Raw genomic sequence first — 21,144 nt, 5'->3', positions numbered from 1 at the left:
ACAAGGAGCTACTCACCCGCTAAAACGTCCATATATACCATGAATGAATGAGTTTCACGACGTCTTTTATGTGAAAGAGATGAATGAAGAAGCTAAAGTATTTATAGGTGCCAGAGAGAGGGAAATGGAGAGGGACAGAGCTGGTCTTTTTCTTTTTTTTTTGATAATCCCGATGGGTAAGGAAAGGGAGCAATGAGTGAAATTCATCGTGTTGGAGATTGGGGAGTGGAGAAAAAGAAGAAATCTCTGGCAAGAGAGTAAGGCAAAGCCATGCCATGCAATCATAGTGGTATGCAAAGAAATTCAAAGTAGAGATATCTAAGGAAGATCAAGAGGGTATTGTCTGCCTTAATTTCACATAAAATCATGACATCATCACTTTGTTCCATTGCAGGATCTAATGCACAGACGGACAACCAGAAGACTCTAAAACCAGTCCCACCACTCATCCCATAAAATGATAATCCTTCTTTCCTACCACTGATAGCATTTGGATCCAGAATCTCTTGCCATGATACAGGTCCCACCACCATGTATGGGCCCATTTTGTGGGGTAAACCCACTTTTTTTTTATATTATTTATTTATTTTAATTGTCATTGCGGAAGAACCTGTTGGTGCAAGAAGCAGACCAGAATGATGTAAGAGTGCAAGTAGGCTTTGCGTGTTGCCATGTTGGATGCAAACGTCCAAGCTTTTGAGTGTGGTGTGGGTAATAAAGAAAGAGAGAGAGAGAGAGAAGAGGGTATTTTATCAGAGGATGGGGCTCCCTTGGGTTGATAATATGATTGCCTATTATATAGAGTATAGGCACCAGCTGTAACCCCCGCAAAAGTTTATGGCTTTTTTTTTTTTTATTAAGTCAGGCCTCGATAGAATTTCAAACACCGGATGAAGGGATTTAATGCACGTAAGCAAAGAAAAGCAATGGTTGCAAACATATCATATTTATCAAATCGTGCAAAATTTTTTTATTTGAATTCAAGTTCAAATTCAAACATAAAAAATTAATTTAAACATTGAATATAAAAATAAATTAATTTTTTATTTAATAAAAAATTTTAATCTAACAAATTTATGTAACTTAATTTTTATTTTAAATTAAATTCTAACTAATAAATTTTAAATTGAACTTAAATTTTTTATTATATTAATTCAACTCGATTACAATTTAACAGTGTTACTCTTTAATCACCATTTTTATCTTGGGAAGATGAACTTAGATTCTGAGATGAAGTCATCATCCAAATCTAGGGACTTAAATGCTAGCGTGTCGTGGGATTTATAATAAATGCCTTATTTGGCCATCCACTCAAATCTTCTTCACAATCACAAGTTTTTCAAAGCTTACTCGTGCCTCCAAGTTCCAACAAGCTAACAGTTCGCCATGCTTTGATGCATGTATTTGACTTTGCTTAAAAACACACAGGAACGGCTACAAAACTAATTGGCCGACGTATAACATTATAGCCTATGACTGATATCAGTTTGACTTTTGTTCATGCCATGAACCAAAATTAGTTTTTTCTCCAGAAAGTTACATCAGTTTACATCACATGTTCCTATGAAGATATTCAATCGCATAGGAAAACCAGGAAAAATCGTGAGAACAAGCCAGCTCTTAAGCTATGGGTTCAAACATATTTTGAGCTAAGGGATTAAAGTTTCTTCAATATGAAGTAATGAAAATAAATTATACCTCCAAGATTCAAATTTATAGTATAAAATTGGAATCAATTCATTAAATCTAAAATGTATGAAATAAGAGCACTAAAGCAGGACAAGTCCCCTGCCTGGTTATTGTAAAAGGGGTAACAGAGACAAAGCAAATAGCCTTGCAGAATTTACAAAATAAAGAGGGAGATTAAGAACCATAAAATGGTGATGGGTGGAATGGAAAACTACTTACGTGTATTTGAAATTAACTTGAACCAAGTAGCGCATCCTGATCTGATCGACATTGTAGACTATGTATTCATTGTACCATAAAGCACCCTGCAATAGAAATTCAAATGCATAAAGCAAACGCATTTTTTGAATATAATTTTAGAACAAATGGTTAATTTCCTTGATGTAAAACTTCTTAAACATACCTCACGTTTTTGCTCCTTTGGCTTTCCCAGGGGAACTCTGACACCATCATCAAGGGTCTGGGCTTCAGAGGGATCTGGTGCAGTTGCACCAACACCTTTTGTGCTGCAATAAAAAATTAGTGTCAATTAACATGTTGCTAAAAAGAGTAGAATAGAACTGTAATATTTATCCTACAGGAGATTCAAAAAATGCAGGAGGCGGGAAAAAGCTCTGCGTTGCATTTAGCTGCGGATTTGGTAAGTCCCAAGATTTCAAAAGGAAACAGATGGCCGGTTAGTGATACAACTGTAATATTTATCCTACAGGAGATTCAAAAAATGCAGGAGGTGGGAAAAAGCTCCACGTTGCATTTAGCTGCAGATTTGGTAAGTCCCAAGATCTCAAAAGGAAACAGATGGCCAGTTAGTTAGTGATAAGTTCTCTGTTCATTCAGTTTAAAATTTACAAACCTCAACTTCCCATCCGGCAGCTTATCAGCATCACTTTTAGCTTGTAGAAGCTCAGCCATGTCACCTAGTGCAACCTAGGAGGTAAATGGCTTATAAGAATACTAAATCACGAGCAAGAAATGATATATGGAAGGATGAGGAAATGCACACATGCAGAAATTGATAGCAAGCAGTCAATTTCTTTATTTCCAAAAAAAAATCATATGCAAAGCATCAAAGTAATGAGATCAATGACAGGAAACATCCAATATCTATCCAGTGAGAATTAATCAGTTTGAACCATTGATATGAAGAGTATTCAATTCATAGTTTGTCATATAAAGAGATACTGAGATTGCAATTTCTGATATAAATCTCTAATGTTTAGACAATAATTAATACATTTGATGGCAGAACCATGCTCCACTTTATTACCAAATTATCATTTGAACTGAGTTAAGAACAACCTCGCATAAAAGCAGCACACCAGTTGTAAAGGTAGAACTAGCATAGCAATAATTTGCACTTTTGGAGAACATATCAGCAAAGTAAACCCCCTTTCCAAACATGTAACCTGTCACAGGTGCTTCAGGTGGGGCAATGCGCAAACCTGTTGGATGTTAAGTACAAGATGCAGTCAGATATCTTGCAGTTATTGACAAACACATCCCACATTCCCACTCATACATCCTTGACAACATGCATAAACAAGAGAGAAAAGGGAAGACCTTGATAAAGAATGCCAATCCCAAGATCCAGAAACAGGAGAAAAAAGGAAAGACATCCTGCCCACAAATCTAAATATGCTTAACTACATTCAGAAACAAGAGAGAAAAGAATAAACCTTGGGACAGAATGCCAGTCCAGTTAGTAAGCCGAGAACCATGCCACAAAAGCATTCTATTTTTGGTTCCAGAGAACTGTTCAAAAGAATAAGAAGCCATTTAAGATACACCAGCCTCAAAACTCTTGGAAAAAAGGACGTTCCACACTTGCAGGGAAATATTAATTTTAAATACAAAATATCTTAATGAGAGTGGCACCTTCTTAAATCGCTCAACTTCACCTTCCCTTGCCACCTTGAATACTTGAACAATATCAACACTATAATGTGAATGTGTCTTTGCATGAGTGTTCTGAGTATAGTTTGCAATCTGTGCAAGCAGGGCAAGAAAAAAAAAAGAGCATATAACTACCAAAATGCATGACTAAATACGTAACAAAAAGGCAAAACTATTCAGTAGATTACATATTTATGGTTAAAACTTCTAAATTCTAATGCTACATAGACCAACAAATACCATAGCAAATTCCTCAGAATCATCATCAAGTGGCATCAGGTCACAATGAAGCTGTTGGTAACGATAATGTAAAGGATCTTCCTACAACAATGGCACAGACTTAAATTAGAACAGAAAATTACCGCATACATAACACAATGAGAAAGAACAGGAAAAATGGTAAGCATCTCAGAATATGCACATGGATGCATTACAGTGACGGAAGGAAGAAATATGGGTACTAAATTAGACCATTCCATAAATTAAGCTCACCATAAACCAAAACAATCAAGATTCAAGGATATATAACTTTTTAGCAGTTAAATAAAGAAGAAAGAATGAGAACAGTTGAAAATGTAGACTCAAAACAGATATAAAGAACATACTTGAAGTCCATATGGCTTACAGACATATAATTACAGTACTCACAAACAACAAACTCAAATTTCTCTTCTGGCATGCACATATGATGCGTATGAAGACAATAAGCTTGTAAATTTGCAAGAAAAATACAATCATGGTTGCTTCATGCAATGCTTGTTAGGCACACAATCGATTTTAGTTATTTAAAAGCTCAATTTATTGTTCAACTTATTTTAAGGATGGAACCAAAAAGGAGATAAAAACAGGAGGATAGGAAGGTAGAAAAGAAACAGCACAGCTTATAAGGAATACCTCCATCATGGTGTTGTCCGTTAATAATTTTGTTGCAACCTCTATCTCTCCCAGGGCTTCAACCTTCAATTACATAAAAGAAACTGAGAATGCCCCTTATAAAAGAAAGTAACTAAGAAAATCAGCACAAACATTTAAGAGGTTCACATATAAAAACAATACTTAATGTTATTAAAAGCTGAGGGGATTTACTAGGGTTGTAAGGAGAATAATTGAAACAATTATAGGCTGGCTACATAGAAGAAAACCCTTCCACCAATATAGCAGAAAGAAAGCATATTTCTTTAACTAAAATTAAATAAATCACCATTTCCAACTTCTTTTTCAACTTTTGAGGTGTGTCAATGACAAAATCACCTGCCACAGTTTATAATTCCATGTTAGTTGTAATATTGTGTATGGTGAGAGAGAGAGAGAGAGAGAGAGAGGACTGACGCATTTTTTTAAATCCAAAATCATGTGGAATAACAGTGTAGAAATCCCTGTGATGAAAAAGAAAAAGGAATTAACTAAGAATCAAGAATTCAATTCCACATTTCTTCAACATGTAGAGTTAAAAAAACGAAAAGAGAGAATAGAAAATGTAATCAAAATGACATGCTATTTTGAATATAAAGCCACATAAATCATAACTGTTATATGTATACAAATATATGTAATTAAAGTTAGAGAAAGGTTCTTACGAACTTAATTGCTCAAGCCTGCTCCTGTTTGACTGGCCAATCGCATCAGCAATTCTCTTTAAGACATCATAGCCCTGAACACGTCCAAGTATAGTTAATTTTTTATTTTAGATAGAATCTATACTATCAAACATATGTACTCATGTATATACTAATACTGTCATTAATGCAAACTTGAGAAAGACAAGAAGGAAGAAGCAGGGTGGAACCAAGGCATTCCCAATAATAAGATCAATGCTAACAAACCATTCTAAGAACAATGCACAGTAGGAGGTAAGGGGACCATAATAGATGAAAAATGGCCACTCAACTACAAAAGTAGAATTAGGGGCAGCGGAAAATAAGTTATCTCTCAGATCAAAGCAGTGAAAGCTGTGGCACCATCATGTAACTTATACCTACACTGACATTCAACAACAAAAATAGACCTTCAAATATTTAAAATTAGTTTAGAAAAGTATGCTTTGAATGTAAATGATCACCAAAGTGCAATACCTTGTACAATCTTTTAGACTTTCTAACTAAACTAAAACGTTTCAAAGAGCATGTCTTGAAAATTTACCTTTAAAATTGTTGATTTGCTTAGCTTCCCAAGTGGCAACTTGTCAGCATTGTATCCTAAAAGACAGCCACAAAATTTACAAGGTATCAGAAAAACAAAGGAAAGAAATGTGGCATACAATTCCAACCAAATATCCCTCATGTTTTTAAATAATTTAGAAAACAAACGATTAGCTAGCTAACCTATTTCCATCATTTGTTGCTTCATCATGCTGATATTGCATATAAGCGAGATAAATTCAGCAACACGTGGTTCAAGCTTTGTCTCCCGCAGTTGAATGCCTATGGAAGAATCAGTCTTTCCTTTGACCTGAACATAATTATTGAGAATTCAGAGGTTATCCGCATTCAAGAACCAAGCCCCCATATACAGTGTAGGTTATAGGCTGTCATCCTCTCTCATGCCCCTTATTTTCTAAAAGACAATTTTAGGGCAAGCAAACATCTAGCTTTATAAATATTCAACAAAATTAGGAAGGGGAAGATAGAGGAAAGAGATGGGGGAGCAAGTAAGTCATGTATTTGTGTTTTAAAACAACATACATCAGATTCTTTTTCTTTTTCATCATAGTCCATCTCCAGCCAGGTATAGCACTTTGGATAACAGACAAAGTCTTTTCTGTTGGACCACTGGTTATTTGTCTTGTTAAAGAACTTTGATTCGAACTCAACAACTGCAGCTTGTAGAGATGTAAAGGGGCCATTTAACTTGGTTTGACCCTTTACACCAACTCTACCCCATTTATTATAAACCATGTATGTCTTCCAGTCATCAGATTCTGCGAGAAAGGAAATCATGATCTTAGACAAAGTATCCAACCCCCCCCCCCCCAAAAAAAAAAAAAAAACTCACCACGACGCACACACCCAAAAAAAAAAAAAAGAAGATAGCTATTTGCAAATGAATTTAGATGAGCCTCAACTATCTTCCTATTCTCTTTCTCTCTGAGTAATTCTTAAATTATAATGTGATCAAAAGATGCTTTAAGCAATAAACTGAAAAATAAGTAATCCGATAGTGTAAACATGTGCAACAAAAGTATAGCAACTGAGAACTAACCTAGAAGTTGGATCACATAGAACTTGTTATTGTTATGCCCAACATTAGTCTGATTTAACACGGCATCATAGATATCTTCACCCTGCATTACAAAAATTCAAAAATAATAATAAAACCAGGCCAGCCAAAAAATTTTCCAAATTGAAAGGCTTGAAAATGAAATTTAAACCGCAACTACTAGCCTGTTGTAAAACATGATAATGAGCCTTTATCTCATCTGGAATCCCCTGATCCAGAACTGCCGCACCTTTCTTTGTCGCCGTAACAATCTTCTCCTCCTTACTACTGTCTTTCTCTTCTTCTTCTTCTTCGTCTTCTTGTTCTTCTTCTTTAACTACTTCTGCAACACACACAAAAAAAAATCCCTTCATTCTTCCATTAATGGAAGTAAACTAACGAACAATAAAACTAGAAAGATTTTGACCATGAAGAGAATTTTTGTCTGCATCTTCGCAAAGCCTTTCAACAAGTTGTTTTTTGGTTCCAATAGTGGAAAGACCTCGAAGAGTAGCTTGTTCGCGTAATTGCTTAACATTCATTTGTCGAAACCCCTCAACAACCTTGACTTTGTTTGAATCTTCATCATTGTTATTACTAAGCTCCCTCCCTCTCTTTTTCTTGTTATTTTCAAATGCATTTGCAGCATCATTCTCTTTATATTCCTCTTCTTTCTTCCCCTCATTAACCAAAGCTTTCGCCAGTCTCTGCACCTGTAATTTACAACCCAAATTTCAGAATTGTATTTAATTATAAATAAGAAAAGGTCAGGTAAAAGAGTAAAAAGGAGATCGGAGAACCAGAAAAAGCTTGGTTCCGGTGGTGTCAAGCCCACGCTTGGCGAGTTCGGCACGGAGATGGTCTACTTTCAGCTTACTTGCCATGTTTTCGGCCTTTGATAAGCAGAAAGAAGGAGAGTTCGTTTCAGATTGTCGGAAGAAATGGACGGCTATAGTTTTATACTATGGGAAATGTGCTTCAAAACTCTGTCGTTTTACAAGCTTTCCGAGCACCATGGCCGTTGATAAGCAGAGAGAAGGAGACCTCGTTTCAGATTGTCGAAAGAGATGGAGGGTTATAATTTTATACCACGGGAAATGTGCTTCAAAACTCTGTCGTTTTAGCGGCTTTCAGAGCACGATACGGGCGCCTGTTCTGGAAATTTTTAACAAATTAAAAAATTTTGAATAAATCATGTCAAGACACTTTCCAAATATCGGGCCAAATCCCCGGGGCCCAGTAAAAGCCCGTTGGGAATTGCATAACAGGAAAACTGAAAATTTTTTACCCTTTTGGTCAGTACAAGAAAGGGAACAAGTTAATCCCTTGCATTTGATACTGTTTGAGGCAAGAGTGAAGAAAGCATGAGCGAAAGGCAAGAGCTTCAGTTGGATCAGCAGATTCAGTCGCCTCAGGGTTCAAGAGAAGACATGATTTCGTTGGTGGTGGCGTTGGAGACGGCTTTGCTGCCGTGCTTGCCCGCCAGAGAGCTTCAAGCTATCGACCGTTCTCCCCACCCTTCTCATCAGAGTCAGTAATTATCGCCCTTTTCTTTCTTGTTTCTTCTTTTTCTGCTATGAAGATGATCTGCAATGTTGCTTGTAAAGTGGCGCCTTTAGTCAGATGTTTGTTCTTAAATCTAAAGTAATGCATTCATCATTTGCCTAAATTGAAGCTTTCAAGGTTATAGCACTCGATTTCAGATGCTTGTTTCCACATTTTTTACTTTGCAAAATAACATTAACTTACTAACATATTACCCAGAAAAAAATCAGGTAATTTCATTTTAACTCAACTTTTTGGATTAAATTGTTAAGTGCTGAAATGGTATTTAAGTTGGCAATTGCTGTAGTTGATGTGGAGAGACATGCTAGAGATTTCATGGAGGCTGCCAAGAAGCTCCAGTTATACTTCATTGGCCTGCAACGTGAGGATCAGCCAACCAGGGCTGAAATGCTGAGAAAAGTAAACCCATCAAACTTTATTATAGATGATGCTGTGTATGATTAATCCAGTCCAAAGTAATTTGCTGTGGTTCTTGTTCCGACAGGAAATTGCCACAATGGAAGAAGAGTTGAAGGTAAAGTCTGAGGTCATCAAGAATCAAGAGAGACTGATCCAGGGTTGGAGGAAGGATTTGACAGACCAACTGGACAAACACAATACTGAACTGCAGAGGGTGTAGTTGATTAGCTGTAAGGATGTACTGATCTCTTAGGTTATTTTGTTTGAGATTGGTTTGAGTCAGGATCTTACTTTACTACCAATCATGTTTCTTGGTTGTGGTTGTATTTTCTTTGCTGCTTGTGTAACTGCTGAAAGCACAATTACTTCAAATCGATATACAAAGTTTGATCATTGATGTGAATGCTGCTGGGCAATCAAATGAGTGATACTTGTCTAATTGATGGCTATTAGAGAACCATCAATTCACTTTTCTGATTTGGAACCACGGCAAAGGTAAGCATGGACTGCTTCAACCACGGAAATGATGTTGATGCATCTGCCTTGGTATGAAAGTGGAAAACCTAGCAGCACCCGCAATGTGTCTAATCATTATAGCGCAGAAGTGATAGATAACAACAGCCCTTCAAGTTTGTGCATCAGAGCATTCTCTTTTTTAGTAGGGTAGGCCATCATCTTTTTACAACCCTGATCGAAAACCATATGAAATGATAATGAGGCATGAGTTGATACCTCTATTAACAACGAAAGTGACATGCGAATTTAATAATTGAAAGTCTATCAACGCTTAAAAGATGAACTAATCAATAGGTAAGCAGCTATCAACTTTTTTTGTTCAAAAAAGACAAATACAAAAGAAATATGGTAGCAGAAAATAAACATCTGAACTTCAACAACAAATTTGAAACTCTAGTTAAAGAGAATATATCACAAAACAGCTGTTAGATTTGACGGCATTTAATTGACCACCCATACATATGGGCCTTCTTCTCAAGTGGGTAGCAACAGAAAAGGATTCTTTCGGTCTTTCCATCTACTTCTTTGCGTAAGTAATCAACATCTGGTTTTGCTGTATCTTGAAACCTTGTAGCGCCTGCATTGCCACTGTTGATTGCATCTCGTTTTCGTACTCCACAAAGGCTATACCCGGTTTTGTTTCCACCATCCTAACGTCCTTTAAACCAGGGTATTGGTTGAAGAGCATTTGCAACATCATTGCGGTTGCATCATGGGGAAGATTCTGAACAAACAGAATGTTATTTGGCGGCACAGGAGCTTCTGGAACAATTGGTCTAGCACCCAGGTAGGGTATCTGTGATAGCTGCAGCATTATGGAGAAAAAGAGGTGTAAATGATGAGGAACATATATATTTAGCCCTTTTTTCCTTCTTGACGAGAAGATGTAAATAACATTAATTTCAAAGTAATTAAAATAATAAGACCCTTAAACAAAGGACCATGTTTCATTAAATTATAATTCTAAGTATCGGATCTTGACCATCCAAGTGGACCACCACGAGTCTCATAGAGGTATCATGATAATGAATGGTCAAGTTCAATAAGCATCCAACTTGCATGAGAGTAAATAAATATGCAATTAGTTCTTCAACAACGCAAAGCAGAAGACAAAAATTCCATGTAGATTGAATAAAAACTGTTCTCTCCAACTTTATTGACCAGTATGAGGTTTGCACCAACTGGATTTCAGCAGCTCAAAAGTTATAAATGTGGCAAAAGCCTGAAAAAAATAAGCTTCTGAACAATCCATACAAAGGAAATAGTTGCAAGATTAAGCAAGGTTAATTTCAACCACATTCCACACTCCACACTCCACACTCCACAGACACAGCAAAGACATATCAATTCCATACTATGATACTACTATATTTCATATCACTTACAGGAGGTGCTGCACCATAACCACCCGCATAAGCTGTATTCAAACCTCCAGCTCCTTGATTAGGATCAAGCTGCTCTTTTCGTTTTTTCCCTCCTACATTTAGACAATATAAAAATCTCAACAAAAGCAAAAGAAAGAGAACGGCAAAAAAGAGAAAACTGTATGCCACATAGGTTAGAATAAGCAACAAATCAAAGAAAGAGGGAGAAAGAACGCACATGCTTAATATTAAAAAATAGTACTAAAATATAAACATCCTGAGTTTTACTTCACCATCAACACCTTTATGTATAACAAACGTGCTTACTCTTGAATAAAAGAGTTTAGTGGTGAGTGGTGACAATGAGGACACAACTAATGACATTAATAGTGGGCAAAAGAAAATAAAAGTGAGAAGAGGAAGGAAGCCATTGGAGTGAGATTTACTTTGACAATAAGACAATTTGTAAGGGATCTAAATGTGCATTCTAAAAAGACTCAACAGTCAATACATTTGTGAGTAATATCTCATTAGTCTTTGAAGCAAAGTTTAAAGGAGAATCCAAAAAAACTCAAGGTTCTAAATCCAAGTAAATAATAAATGAAAAAAGCTGATTACAACAACATTACAGCAGTAGCAATATTGATCGCAAGTATAAATATAGACAAAACACATACAACAACAGCAATAAAATATTACTAGTTCAACTGTTAGCTTTTTCAACCAAAGATGGACAAAGAGGAATGTACCCTTTTCCTCATGCCTCTTTCGCTTCTCTCGGGGAACAAAAGTGCCATCTGCTTTTGATATTATATCTGATTTAGTTTTTGCGTATTGTATTCTCTGCAAATAATTAAACATTGTTTTCATTATTTATTAGTAGCAAAATTATGATACTTTATGGCAGCAGAAAACACTGTTTATAAAAATAATCCGAATATCCTGAAAATACAACTAAATCTCCAGAATGTCCTTTTCATTCTTCTGGAAAAAAAAATTGCAATTCTGACATATTAAAAGCAAATTCTAGTCAATTGTTGCATTCCCCCCTAATGACAGTACCCTATAAAATCTAACCATTCATGACCAAAATAGACGGGTAGTCAACAAATAACAGTTTAAAAATGAACAGAAAACAACCTAAACAAATACATAGACATAAACCTAGTACAGAAAACCCTTAAATTACTGAAATTTATCGAATCATAGGCAAAGAGGTAGAAAAGTTACAAAAATACAAATACCATTTCCTTGTCGTAAAAGGGAAAGCCCTGCATTCGCCTAAGAGCATTGGTAGCGGAGTTAACATCCTCGAAAATAACCCAAGCTTGACCTTTGTGTTTCAGCGTCTTGAATGCTAAAACATCCAGTATCTTCCCAAATTGTGAAAACACAGCGTGCAACGATTTCTTCAACTCTAAAAACATCATTCGAGAAAAAAATCAATAAAAAATAAAAGAAAACCAATGTGAGCCTTTTATTGGGATCAGAGAGTTGAAATAAGTACGGTCGATTTTGATCTTCTCGTTGAGATTGTTGATGTATAAAGTCATATTCGGAGGAATTTCTTCTCCCTGACTAATCTCCGCCATTGTTTTCCCTGGCTCTAAGCAAAAGCAAAGAGAAGTGAGGGCTAAGAGCAAATGGGGTTTAATTTAGGGTTTTGTTGGGTAAATGCCCTAATCGGTTGCAGAACAGTCGATAGGGAAAGCCGGAAAGGTTGAGACAATATTGGGCTGGGATGGGTCTTTTGTTTTTGGTTCGGACCAAACTTATGGGCCCTGATGTAATTATTTGGGGCCGAAAGGTAAAAGGGTTCGGTTGGTCCAAGTCGAGTCCAAGATTTTTTTGGTCGGTCCAAACGGCGTGCTTCACTTCTTGCTAGAGAAGGTAAAAAAACCCGTAACAGACGGTCTACCCGATTCGATCTTTTAAAATTAATTTTTTTTTTAATTGGATATCGGATCGAATCGAACGACATAAAAAAAAAAAGATCGGGATCGAATTTTAGATAAATTCGATCTTACCCAATTCGATATATATAAATAATTTTTTAAATTATTTATTTAATTTTATAATTATTTTTATATATTTTATATATATTTAATTTTAATTTATATTAAAAATAATATTTTATTAATTTCGGATCGAATCGAATATGATTTTATATAATATAAAATCGAATCAAATCGAATATGATTTTATATAATATCAAGTCGGATCGATTCAAATATAAAAAATAATAAAAATTTATTAAATCGAATTCAAATTTTACATGTTTAAAATAAGGTCAAATTTAAAACAAACAAAAATCTATTTCAACTCAAAACCGTTACCATCCCTGCTTCTTGCAAGTGAAATTAAAAAAAATCACTTTCAGTATATTTATAATTTTTTAACTTTGAATTATGCCTATTAATTTTAGGTTTTTTAAAAAATAAATGACCTAACAAAATGCTAAAATTGGAAATTGAAGACAAAGAGGGGGCATTGACCAAGGAACCTTGACTTGGTAGGGACATCTTGAGAGGATAGATGGTTCCACGAGCCAATAAGAAAGGAAACTCCGCCGCCTCTTTCCAACTATGGTTCTTCTACAACCAGACGGATGTGATGTCACCACAAATCCCTAACCAACGGCAACAAATCCGTCGACTTTAAGAAAGCCTCCCGCACTCTCGCCGACTTTTCCTCGTTGAACCCCACGAAAGACCGCTATGTTCACATGCTTGATATTCATTGAAAGAACATGGCCGCACTCTCTCCCTCCTCAACCGTCCGATCATCGCCCCATGCCGTAAAATTTGACCCCTCGGCAAAGCCAATCTAAAGTTCAATCAAGAGATAATCGCGTTTTTTTCATTTATATTGTTTTATAATTAAACAAAGAAATAAAAAGGGCTTTACGTTAAAACTCCAAGTGGCAGCACAAGAGAGGTCCATTACCCGTGTGTTGACGGGGTCCTTTTAGCTTTGGTGGACCCTATTATATTTTTCTCGACTCTAACGCGCCTCTCAGTTTCTATTTAAACCGAACGAGAGTCCATCTGGAACCCATCTTCATTAAGGCTTTATCTAGAGAGAAAGAGAGAGAGAGTTTCATTTTCGCTGCCGCGGAAGGTTTCAGAAAAAAGAAGAAGAAGCTCTCTGCTGTAGCGTTCAAGTTTTCTCAATCCGAATTTTGAATATTTAAAAAAGGAAGAAACTAAGAAATGGCTCGCTCTTTCTCAAACGCTAGGCTTTTCTCTACTTTCGTTGTCGATGGAATCTCTCAGGCTATCTCCAGGTACCCAGAATTTCTTTTTCATTTCCATGGCTCTGTTTTTTTTTCTTTTGATTGTTGAGAAAGTGAATAGGAATATAGATTTAATGATGCTTGGTTTTTTTTTTTAGACGAGGATATGCGGCGGCATCTCAAGGAGTGGTGTCGAATGGAGTAAGAGAAGGAGCAGCAAGGAACGCTGCGGTGGTGAAGAAAACAGGGGAAGAGATGGCAGGAGCTAAGGAGAAGGTTTCATGGGTTCCCGACCCAGTTACCGGATGCTATAGACCCGAGAACTGTGCCAACGAGATCGACGTGGCCGAGCTCAGAGCCATGCTGTTGAAGAAGAACTAAAATTCATTAGGCTAACTCGCTAATAATTCAATGGATTGACGAGGTTGGTTCCAATACGATGATGTCTAAAGAGAAGAAGAATTTTTTCTTGGCCGGAAAAAACGCTTGTTGCTCGCTTCCTACTCTGTTCCTTGTAAACGAAATAGATTTGATGATGTAATATTCGTTTCTTGATTTCTCGGAATTAAGAAATTACTACAAATAAATCGTAGGATTTATAATAAAATAAAGACTTTCTTACTTATATTAGGAAATTTCCTCGCAATTTGATATCAAGAAAAGGTGAAAAATTAGATCTGATGCTTTCAATGAATTCTGGCGTAGGTCCGTGTGTCTATAAATTTTCTACGAAACGAATTAGACCCTTTTTAATTAAGTCGAAAGACAAAAATGTTAGAAACTTTGAAACTGATCTTGTTTCACAACCTCATCTTGTTACTTGCTGTGGAGATTCGTTTGTAGAGAACTACCATTTGTTGCGTCCTTAGCTTTGGTCTTTTGTGTTTTATCCAATCCAATTCCCTTTCGCAATTTTGTTTAATGTTAATTTATTTTTTCTTTACATAAGAAATGGCTAGTTCTATGAATGTAGTTTATTAGTTTAATTCCCGACTCAATGAATATTTATATAATTAAAAAAAAAAGAATATCATACGTAATCAAAAGTATATATTATTTTTTATATGAAAAGAGGCTCTCACGACTTACTATACATATATTAGATTTTGATACACCCATAGTGAATAATTATTAACTAAAACAAATTTCATGCTTTTTTTAATTTATTTGATAAATGGATAATTATGAAAATAAATTATTTTAAAAGAGACGCGAGGAAGATAGAACAATAAAAATGTATAGTGTTTTTTTAAGAGTGGTAGTTTCTTAAAAATTTTGTGCTTTATAAAAATAACTAAAAAAAACATAAATATTCATTAATTTATTTTAATATTTCAGTTTTATTTTGAATTTTACGTAAATTTATCAGTCGGATCGTGATACCAATAAACAGTTATATATAATATAGATAATAAAACAAAAATCCAGGCTCTCATGTAATCAAAGACGTGAAGAAACGATAAACCCAACGTTAGGTTGCATTTTGCTTTACTTTGCAAAGGTAGTTACTAATTAATTAATACATTATTATATTCTCTTTAAAAAATTAATATATTATTATATTGGTTAATTAATAATAAAAGGGAGAATTATCACCTCTATTATTGGATTAGTCTGTCGAAAATTTAGAGACACTAAAAAAAATTTGAAAAGGTATCTCATCAATAATGTAGTGGATCGGATGCATCGGTAGATGCTAAGTTTGGCGAACGAGGGGATTTGTCATTTGTTCAGGTAACCAACAAAACAAAATGCCGATGACATTCTTTCATTTTCTTAGTCTTTTGGGTGGACTTTCAAAGCCCCATAAAATTTGTCTGACCCCCAAGGCTTCGAGAAGATGATGAAATGTCTGAATCGTCAATTATTTGTGGTGTTGGAAGAGCCAATGATTAACTTGAACGCTCATACAAGAAAATAATAGTTTAGAATAATAATTAACATTGTATAGTTTGAACATGACGAAGATGAATCTTCTTATTCGATTGACTAATCATTTATGGCATTTCCTGACGAATAAGATGCCGTTAGGAACTCAATTTCGTTTCGAATTGAAAGCTTAACTTTAGAGACTGAAAAACTTGTAGCTAACTTCTGGCAACATCTAAAAAGCAATGCGCTGGAAGAAGCAGGAGAAAAAGTTTTTATTGCCTGTTTTTGTCTGTTCAATTAATGAGGTGCTCCTAAGTGAGGCAACCATGACCACTCAATTGAACATTTGAAGATTGATATTGGGGAGAAGAATCATCACAAACCGGAAAATTTTAAGAAGGTTTGAATCCAAAAATCAGCCGGCTGTAACTTGCAAGCTCTAGAGATAAATGATATTTTTGACAAGATGGGTAAAATCTTTCGGTATTGGAGATGGAAGACTTTTGACCCGATAGCTGCAGAAGTTTCAACTGCCTTGATGCATCACAAGTCGCAAAAGTCAATTTTCTTTTGCATCCATTGATTCTTGAATTGGACAAGTTGTCCTATGGAAAAATAAATTGCCTAGGAGTAAAAAAGAAATCAGTCATTAATTAAGGGATAATCCTAGTATCCTACTCCTAGTTGATATAATAGCATTGAAACCGGACAATTGACTTGCATGTTTAATAAGGATGACAAAAACTTTTTCAAGCCGGCGTCTCATATTATCTCTGAGAGACAGAGAGAGAGAGAGAGAGAGAGAGAGAGAGAGAGAGAGAGAGAGAGGGGGGGGGGGGGTGAGAGTGGGGGGTGGGCATTTGAGCTAGCTCAACTATTTGCTGTCGAAAGAAAATAACCCCCCGAATCTTCCACGCATGACAGTAGTAGCCATAGTTTTAGTAGTAGATTCTACTTATCTCTGTGAAGCAGATGAATTGGGTTTTAATTCTGCTCTTTGGAGAATGTATGGGAGAGGAAGAAAAGTAGAAAACCCACCATGCAGCAAGGTTAGAAGGCAGAGAGGATGATGGATTTGATTAGGAATCGACACCAGCACACAGACGTTAGCAAAACCCTGAAATCACAAACTTGATCCTCTCATGTGCAAAATTTGGCATTGTATTAATGTCACTTTATATGGTTGATATATAATCCAAAAATAAAAAGCTAAAGCTATTTTCTATGCAAGTTCTGAATCTCTCTCTTAAGTAAAAGCATCTTTTTCAATTCTAAACACACTCAAATTATGTATAACCATTTATAGCTCCGTCATCCCAATAAGTACCTTTTTCTGGACGAGAAAGGCAGATCCTTGTTTGTTGTTACTTTCAAGACTATCTTCTTAGAGTAGAGACGGCTTAGGACAAAGGCGCTATCACAATTACATGATATCTTATAGACTAGGTAAAAGAATACATAATTCAATATGCCTATCTCCACTGGAACTAAAGCAACAATGCAGCTATGGTTTGCGTCTAACATCTAAGTAATATGTAATTATAACATCTAGAAGTCTGAAAGCTGTCAAACGTTTATCTAGTTCAATTCCTTATCAACTAATCCAATTATAAAATTTTCTCACATCTAGATTGAACAAAAGAAACATTATTACCAAGTTTCCAGCTTCTCAAGATTGCTCAAAAAAATTACAGCAATGCGAAAGCTTCAAACCACCTACAACAAAATCTGAATTAAGAACTTCAACGATCATCAACAATTTATTGAATACATAAAAGCCATCTTCATTCAGTCATCCTGACCTAGAACATTTGCAAACATCGAAACTTGAAGTAAGCCTTATTAGCAGGCCAAGGTGAATTCTGAGCCTTACTTCAGCTATAAAATATACTTATAAGCCATATTAAACATGACATAAATAGACTGCCTATGATCAACTTCATAAAATAACTCAATCAAACCAGTGGAACAGCAGTTTTAATCACTTCAAATGTCCACAAATGGCATCTTGCAATATTTTCACTTGAAGATGTAGCAACCAACAACACTACACCAATAGGACTCAATTCCAAATTTTGAATCTGGCATGCTTTATCGATCACGTGACCAGTGCCTTAATCATATATGCGGACCACTATATGACACGTACTACTCAAGATATGCAATTTTCTATAAACCAATTTAAGCTAAGATCATTTTAGGCAACTGAAAACTCCATACCATGCAAGTCAAGTAAATGATAACTTTTGTAATTGAAATTTTCTGCTTAAGAGTGCTTGCAGAATAAGTAAAAAATATTGCCTGTGGAATTATAGTCACATACATCTCAACCAAGCACTTGAGATATTGCAAGGAGTTTAGCTAATGACTCAACTCCTGATTCAAACATGTGATTTTCGATTCTCACTTCTCTTACACAGTTCCTGCCTCCTGTCCCTTCCTACTTCTACCCCTCATTTCCAATTACTACTGTCTACTTCACCTCCCACAACACTCATTTCTCCCATGTCTGCTCTGGTCCTCCTTTCTGCCCTTTTGACCACATTCCATTCACTTAGTAGTAACTTAGTAGTAACTTACTAGTGACAGAACAAATTCGCAGTTCCACTTTCATAAACAGAAGATAATCTTGCAGAGCATAGCCTTTTATTAACACCCACACTAACATCCATTGTCCTACATAACAATATAACAGGATAGAAACACGCCCCAACCCTGGTATTAGTATTCTAACTGCCTACCTTATGACATTAAAAGATAAGTTGTACTAATATGTTAATGACCCTACTGCATTGGTCGATCAATCCTTCCCTAAACCAAACAATGAAACCCATACCAACCACATAAACAGAAAAAAACACACGAGTTGAAAGTCAAAACCCATAAAAAGTTAAAACTCCACCAATTTAAATAAATAAGAAAAACCAATTCAATTCAACCCAGGATGAAAACAACCCATCATCCAAATCCCATTTGACAACGTTCCATAATTTAAATATTTTCTCCCCACAAATTCCTCTAAATTGAAGAAAAAGAAGACTTAATTCTAAGTTTTCTTACTTTCTCATTAACGCAATCCAATCCACATCCACACTGAGGACACTCATAAAAGTTATCAATTGGAAAGCTTGCAGAGGCAATCCCCACCGAAAACCCCAACTCATCTCCATCCCTAAGAACCTCCACAATATCCAGCCATAAAAACAGGACCTTGACGCTTATTCCATTGAGGTCTTTGAGCCTGTTATTGGAGATGACTCCGTTGATTGTGGATTTGTATTTGAGTTGATAAGATCCTTCTAATGAGAAGCTACACGAACCGTTTAAGTAGGCATGGAACCGGCCCGTGGCTTCGTCTAAATCGTAATTTACCACTCCTTTTGGGAGAAGGCCGACGGGGAAGTTGTAGCCTTGGAGGACTTCGTAGGCTGACGGTGCGTCGTCGGTGATGGCGAAGGGAAAAGACGTGGCTAGTGGCGATTGGACGAGGAGGAGGAGAAGGGCTATGGAAACGGTGGTGAGATGGAGAGCCATTTCTTTCCCTTCTTGTTTTTTATTTCTCTGGAAAATGGTTTGAAATTGTTTCCCGAGAAACCTTTGTTTCTCTTATGGAAAGAAACTATTAGATTTCAGTTGCTTTGTTTTGCCAGCGAAGAGAAAGGACAAAGAGGGGCTGTCAAAATCAGTTACGAAATGTCTACAAGACCGCTTAGACGACGGCGTTTTAAGGAGAAAAGGGAATTTAACAAAATCAGGGAGGGAGCGTCGGGTGGATTTTGGTTTAAGTGCGGAAGGGCAGGTGGTATTTGACTGGTAGAACACGTTATGGCAAATTTGTCAACTCAAAATGGAGACAACTGGAACACATACTTGGAAGGGCTCTTTGAGCAGTAGTTGCTGACTTTATCTTGGAATTATAATTTTGTTGAATGCCAAAGCCCTTTGGATTTCTGCCTTCCATTCTAATTCTATACTTGCTAATTGATAATCCTTATCTGTATTAGTAGTATTAATTTTTTTAGACATAACTTTAGTAAATTCCACTAAAAAGCATATATATATATTTTTTCAAATTGTTAGTATGTTATAACGAGATATAATTGCAAATTATAGGAGATTGAGCAAATTTTCATTATATTTTTTCTTGGGTTAATTGTGAAAAAGCTAAAGGCCAACAGCGAGTTAACGAGCTAAAAGATAGGAACAAGAAAGAACCCAAAAAAAAAAAAAAGGAAGGGAAAACTGAAAACCAGAAAAATAAAAAACAGCTCCTTCCTCTTAAGTTGAATGGTGCGTTAACTAATCACAAACATCTCAATAAAATGTCCATAGATGACTACGATTCATGCATGCAAGTTGCAACAGTCTTACACACAAACAAAATATATTGTTAATATATATGAGAATTGACAGCCTAGACTCAGCTGGACTTCGGTGACTGATACATAACATGATGATCACCTCTCATTAAAGGAAACACAAGATGGACACCGAAATTTTTTTTAATTATCCGAATGGGAAGAAACCTTGAACTCTCTCGCTGATTAAATTCACTTAACTAAGCGGTGGATATGGGATGATTGGATTCAATCTTTCTGCCATTAACAGTATCACAATCAAAGCCACATCCACAAGTTGGGCACTCGTTGAAATTATCGACAGAGAAATCAGCAGAAGCTATCCCAACTGAGAATTCAAGCTCATCATCGTCACGGATCACTGACTTGATGTTGAGCCACAGAAAGAGGACCTTGACTTTGATCCCACTCAAGCTAGTTAGCTTGTCTTTGGATATGACTCCAGTTATGGTGGACTTGTATTTGAGCTCGTAGGAGTCAATGGAAAAGGTGCAAGTACCATTCAAATAGACCGAGAATTTACCTGTGGAACTGTCTAGCTTGTAGCCTAATACTCCTTTAGGAAGGAGACCTATGGGGAAGTCATATTCTTCAAGAACTTCATAAGCTGTTAGTGAATCATCGCAAGAGACAGAGGAGAACGAGGAGATCAAATAGAGAAGGATCAAAGGGAGAAATGCAATTGAAGAAACGGGTTTTGGGTGGAGAGACATTTCCCGTTTGCTTTGATGGTGCTTTTGACTGTCTGGTTTGAAAGCTGAGGTTGGTTGCGGTAAGTTTGTTGTGTATATATAGCGATGTGTGGAATAAAAAAATTAGGGAGCAAACAATCGGATATTCCTCCAGCTAAAACCTGTTCGTGGCCAGTTGAGTTAATGGACAATAACAAGCCAATGGATCAAAACCTTCCCCCAAATCCCAATTTCAGAAACCATCAATTTTCTATATTTAAGAACCCTTATCATTGTTCTGCAGTTTTTCTCAACCTGATAACAAGGAATGACAGTAATTACTATTTATCTTTTTGGTTCTCTCTTCTTTTTTACTGGTCTTGGTC

General features: G+C 36.0%; 6 protein-coding genes across 7 annotated transcripts; 2 read left to right on the top strand and 4 right to left on the bottom strand.

The window, feature by feature from the left end:
* Positions 1-1,674: 1,674 nt before the first annotated feature.
* Positions 1,675-7,834, bottom strand: PARP2 (poly(ADP-ribose) polymerase). Its single transcript, XM_022902220.2, has 18 exons — positions 7,578-7,834; positions 7,205-7,490; positions 6,963-7,120; positions 6,781-6,862; positions 6,264-6,499; positions 5,904-6,030; positions 5,722-5,777; positions 5,160-5,233; positions 4,912-4,958; positions 4,784-4,833; positions 4,477-4,539; positions 3,823-3,903; positions 3,565-3,675; positions 3,366-3,441; positions 2,989-3,131; positions 2,543-2,616; positions 2,093-2,195; positions 1,675-1,994 (listed from the first exon to the last, which is right to left on the bottom strand). The coding sequence occupies exons 1-18, from the start codon at positions 7,659-7,661 to the stop codon at positions 1,905-1,907; spliced, it is 1,941 nt and encodes a 646-aa protein (XP_022757955.1). The 5' UTR covers positions 7,662-7,834; the 3' UTR covers positions 1,675-1,904.
* A 242-nt stretch (positions 7,835-8,076) lies between these two features.
* On the top strand, positions 8,077-9,145 carry LOC111305058 (mediator of RNA polymerase II transcription subunit 28-like). Its single transcript, XM_022902223.2, has 3 exons — positions 8,077-8,307; positions 8,630-8,742; positions 8,828-9,145. The coding sequence occupies exons 1-3, from the start codon at positions 8,142-8,144 to the stop codon at positions 8,960-8,962; spliced, it is 414 nt and encodes a 137-aa protein (XP_022757958.1). The 5' UTR covers positions 8,077-8,141; the 3' UTR covers positions 8,963-9,145.
* Positions 9,146-9,537: 392 nt separating this feature from the next.
* U1A (spliceosomal protein U1A) lies at positions 9,538-13,275 on the bottom strand. 2 transcript variants are annotated; one of them, XM_089750277.1, is made up of 5 exons: positions 13,126-13,275; positions 11,867-12,039; positions 11,372-11,465; positions 10,644-10,735; positions 9,538-10,063 (listed from the first exon to the last, which is right to left on the bottom strand). In XM_089750277.1, the coding sequence occupies exons 1-5, from the start codon at positions 13,142-13,144 to the stop codon at positions 9,776-9,778; spliced, it is 666 nt and encodes a 221-aa protein (XP_089606403.1). In that variant the 5' UTR covers positions 13,145-13,275; the 3' UTR covers positions 9,538-9,775. The 2 variants fall into 2 exon arrangements, with proteins under 2 accessions (XP_089606403.1, XP_022757957.1); XM_022902222.2 differs by lacking the exon at positions 13,126-13,275 and adding an exon at positions 12,130-12,320.
* Positions 13,276-13,678: 403 nt separating this feature from the next.
* LOC111305055 (protein SENESCENCE-ASSOCIATED GENE 21, mitochondrial-like) lies at positions 13,679-14,482 on the top strand. The gene is made up of 2 exons (XM_022902219.2): positions 13,679-13,908; positions 14,016-14,482. Exons 1-2 carry the CDS (start codon positions 13,835-13,837, stop codon positions 14,236-14,238), a joined length of 297 nt encoding a protein of 98 aa, XP_022757954.1. The 5' UTR covers positions 13,679-13,834; the 3' UTR covers positions 14,239-14,482.
* Positions 14,483-18,612: 4,130 nt separating this feature from the next.
* On the bottom strand, positions 18,613-19,939 carry LOC111305051 (uncharacterized). The gene has a single exon (XM_089750278.1). It carries the CDS (start codon positions 19,261-19,263, stop codon positions 18,748-18,750), a length of 516 nt encoding a protein of 171 aa, XP_089606404.1. The 5' UTR covers positions 19,264-19,939; the 3' UTR covers positions 18,613-18,747.
* Positions 19,940-20,096: 157 nt separating this feature from the next.
* Positions 20,097-21,031, bottom strand: LOC111305052 (uncharacterized protein At5g01610-like). The gene has a single exon (XM_022902217.2). The coding sequence runs from the start codon at positions 20,798-20,800 to the stop codon at positions 20,288-20,290; it is 513 nt and encodes a 170-aa protein (XP_022757952.2). The 5' UTR covers positions 20,801-21,031; the 3' UTR covers positions 20,097-20,287.
* Positions 21,032-21,144: the final 113 nt, after the last annotated feature.

Source organism: Durio zibethinus, chromosome 21, assembly GCF_047325235.1.
Source record: "Durio zibethinus cultivar Kanyao isolate XHJ-2024 chromosome 21, ASM4732523v1, whole genome shotgun sequence".
Classification (NCBI taxonomy): Eukaryota; Viridiplantae; Streptophyta; class Magnoliopsida; order Malvales; family Malvaceae; genus Durio; species Durio zibethinus.
The sequence above is the reverse complement of the archived record's forward strand: the minus strand, read 5'-3'. Positions and strand labels throughout refer to the sequence as shown.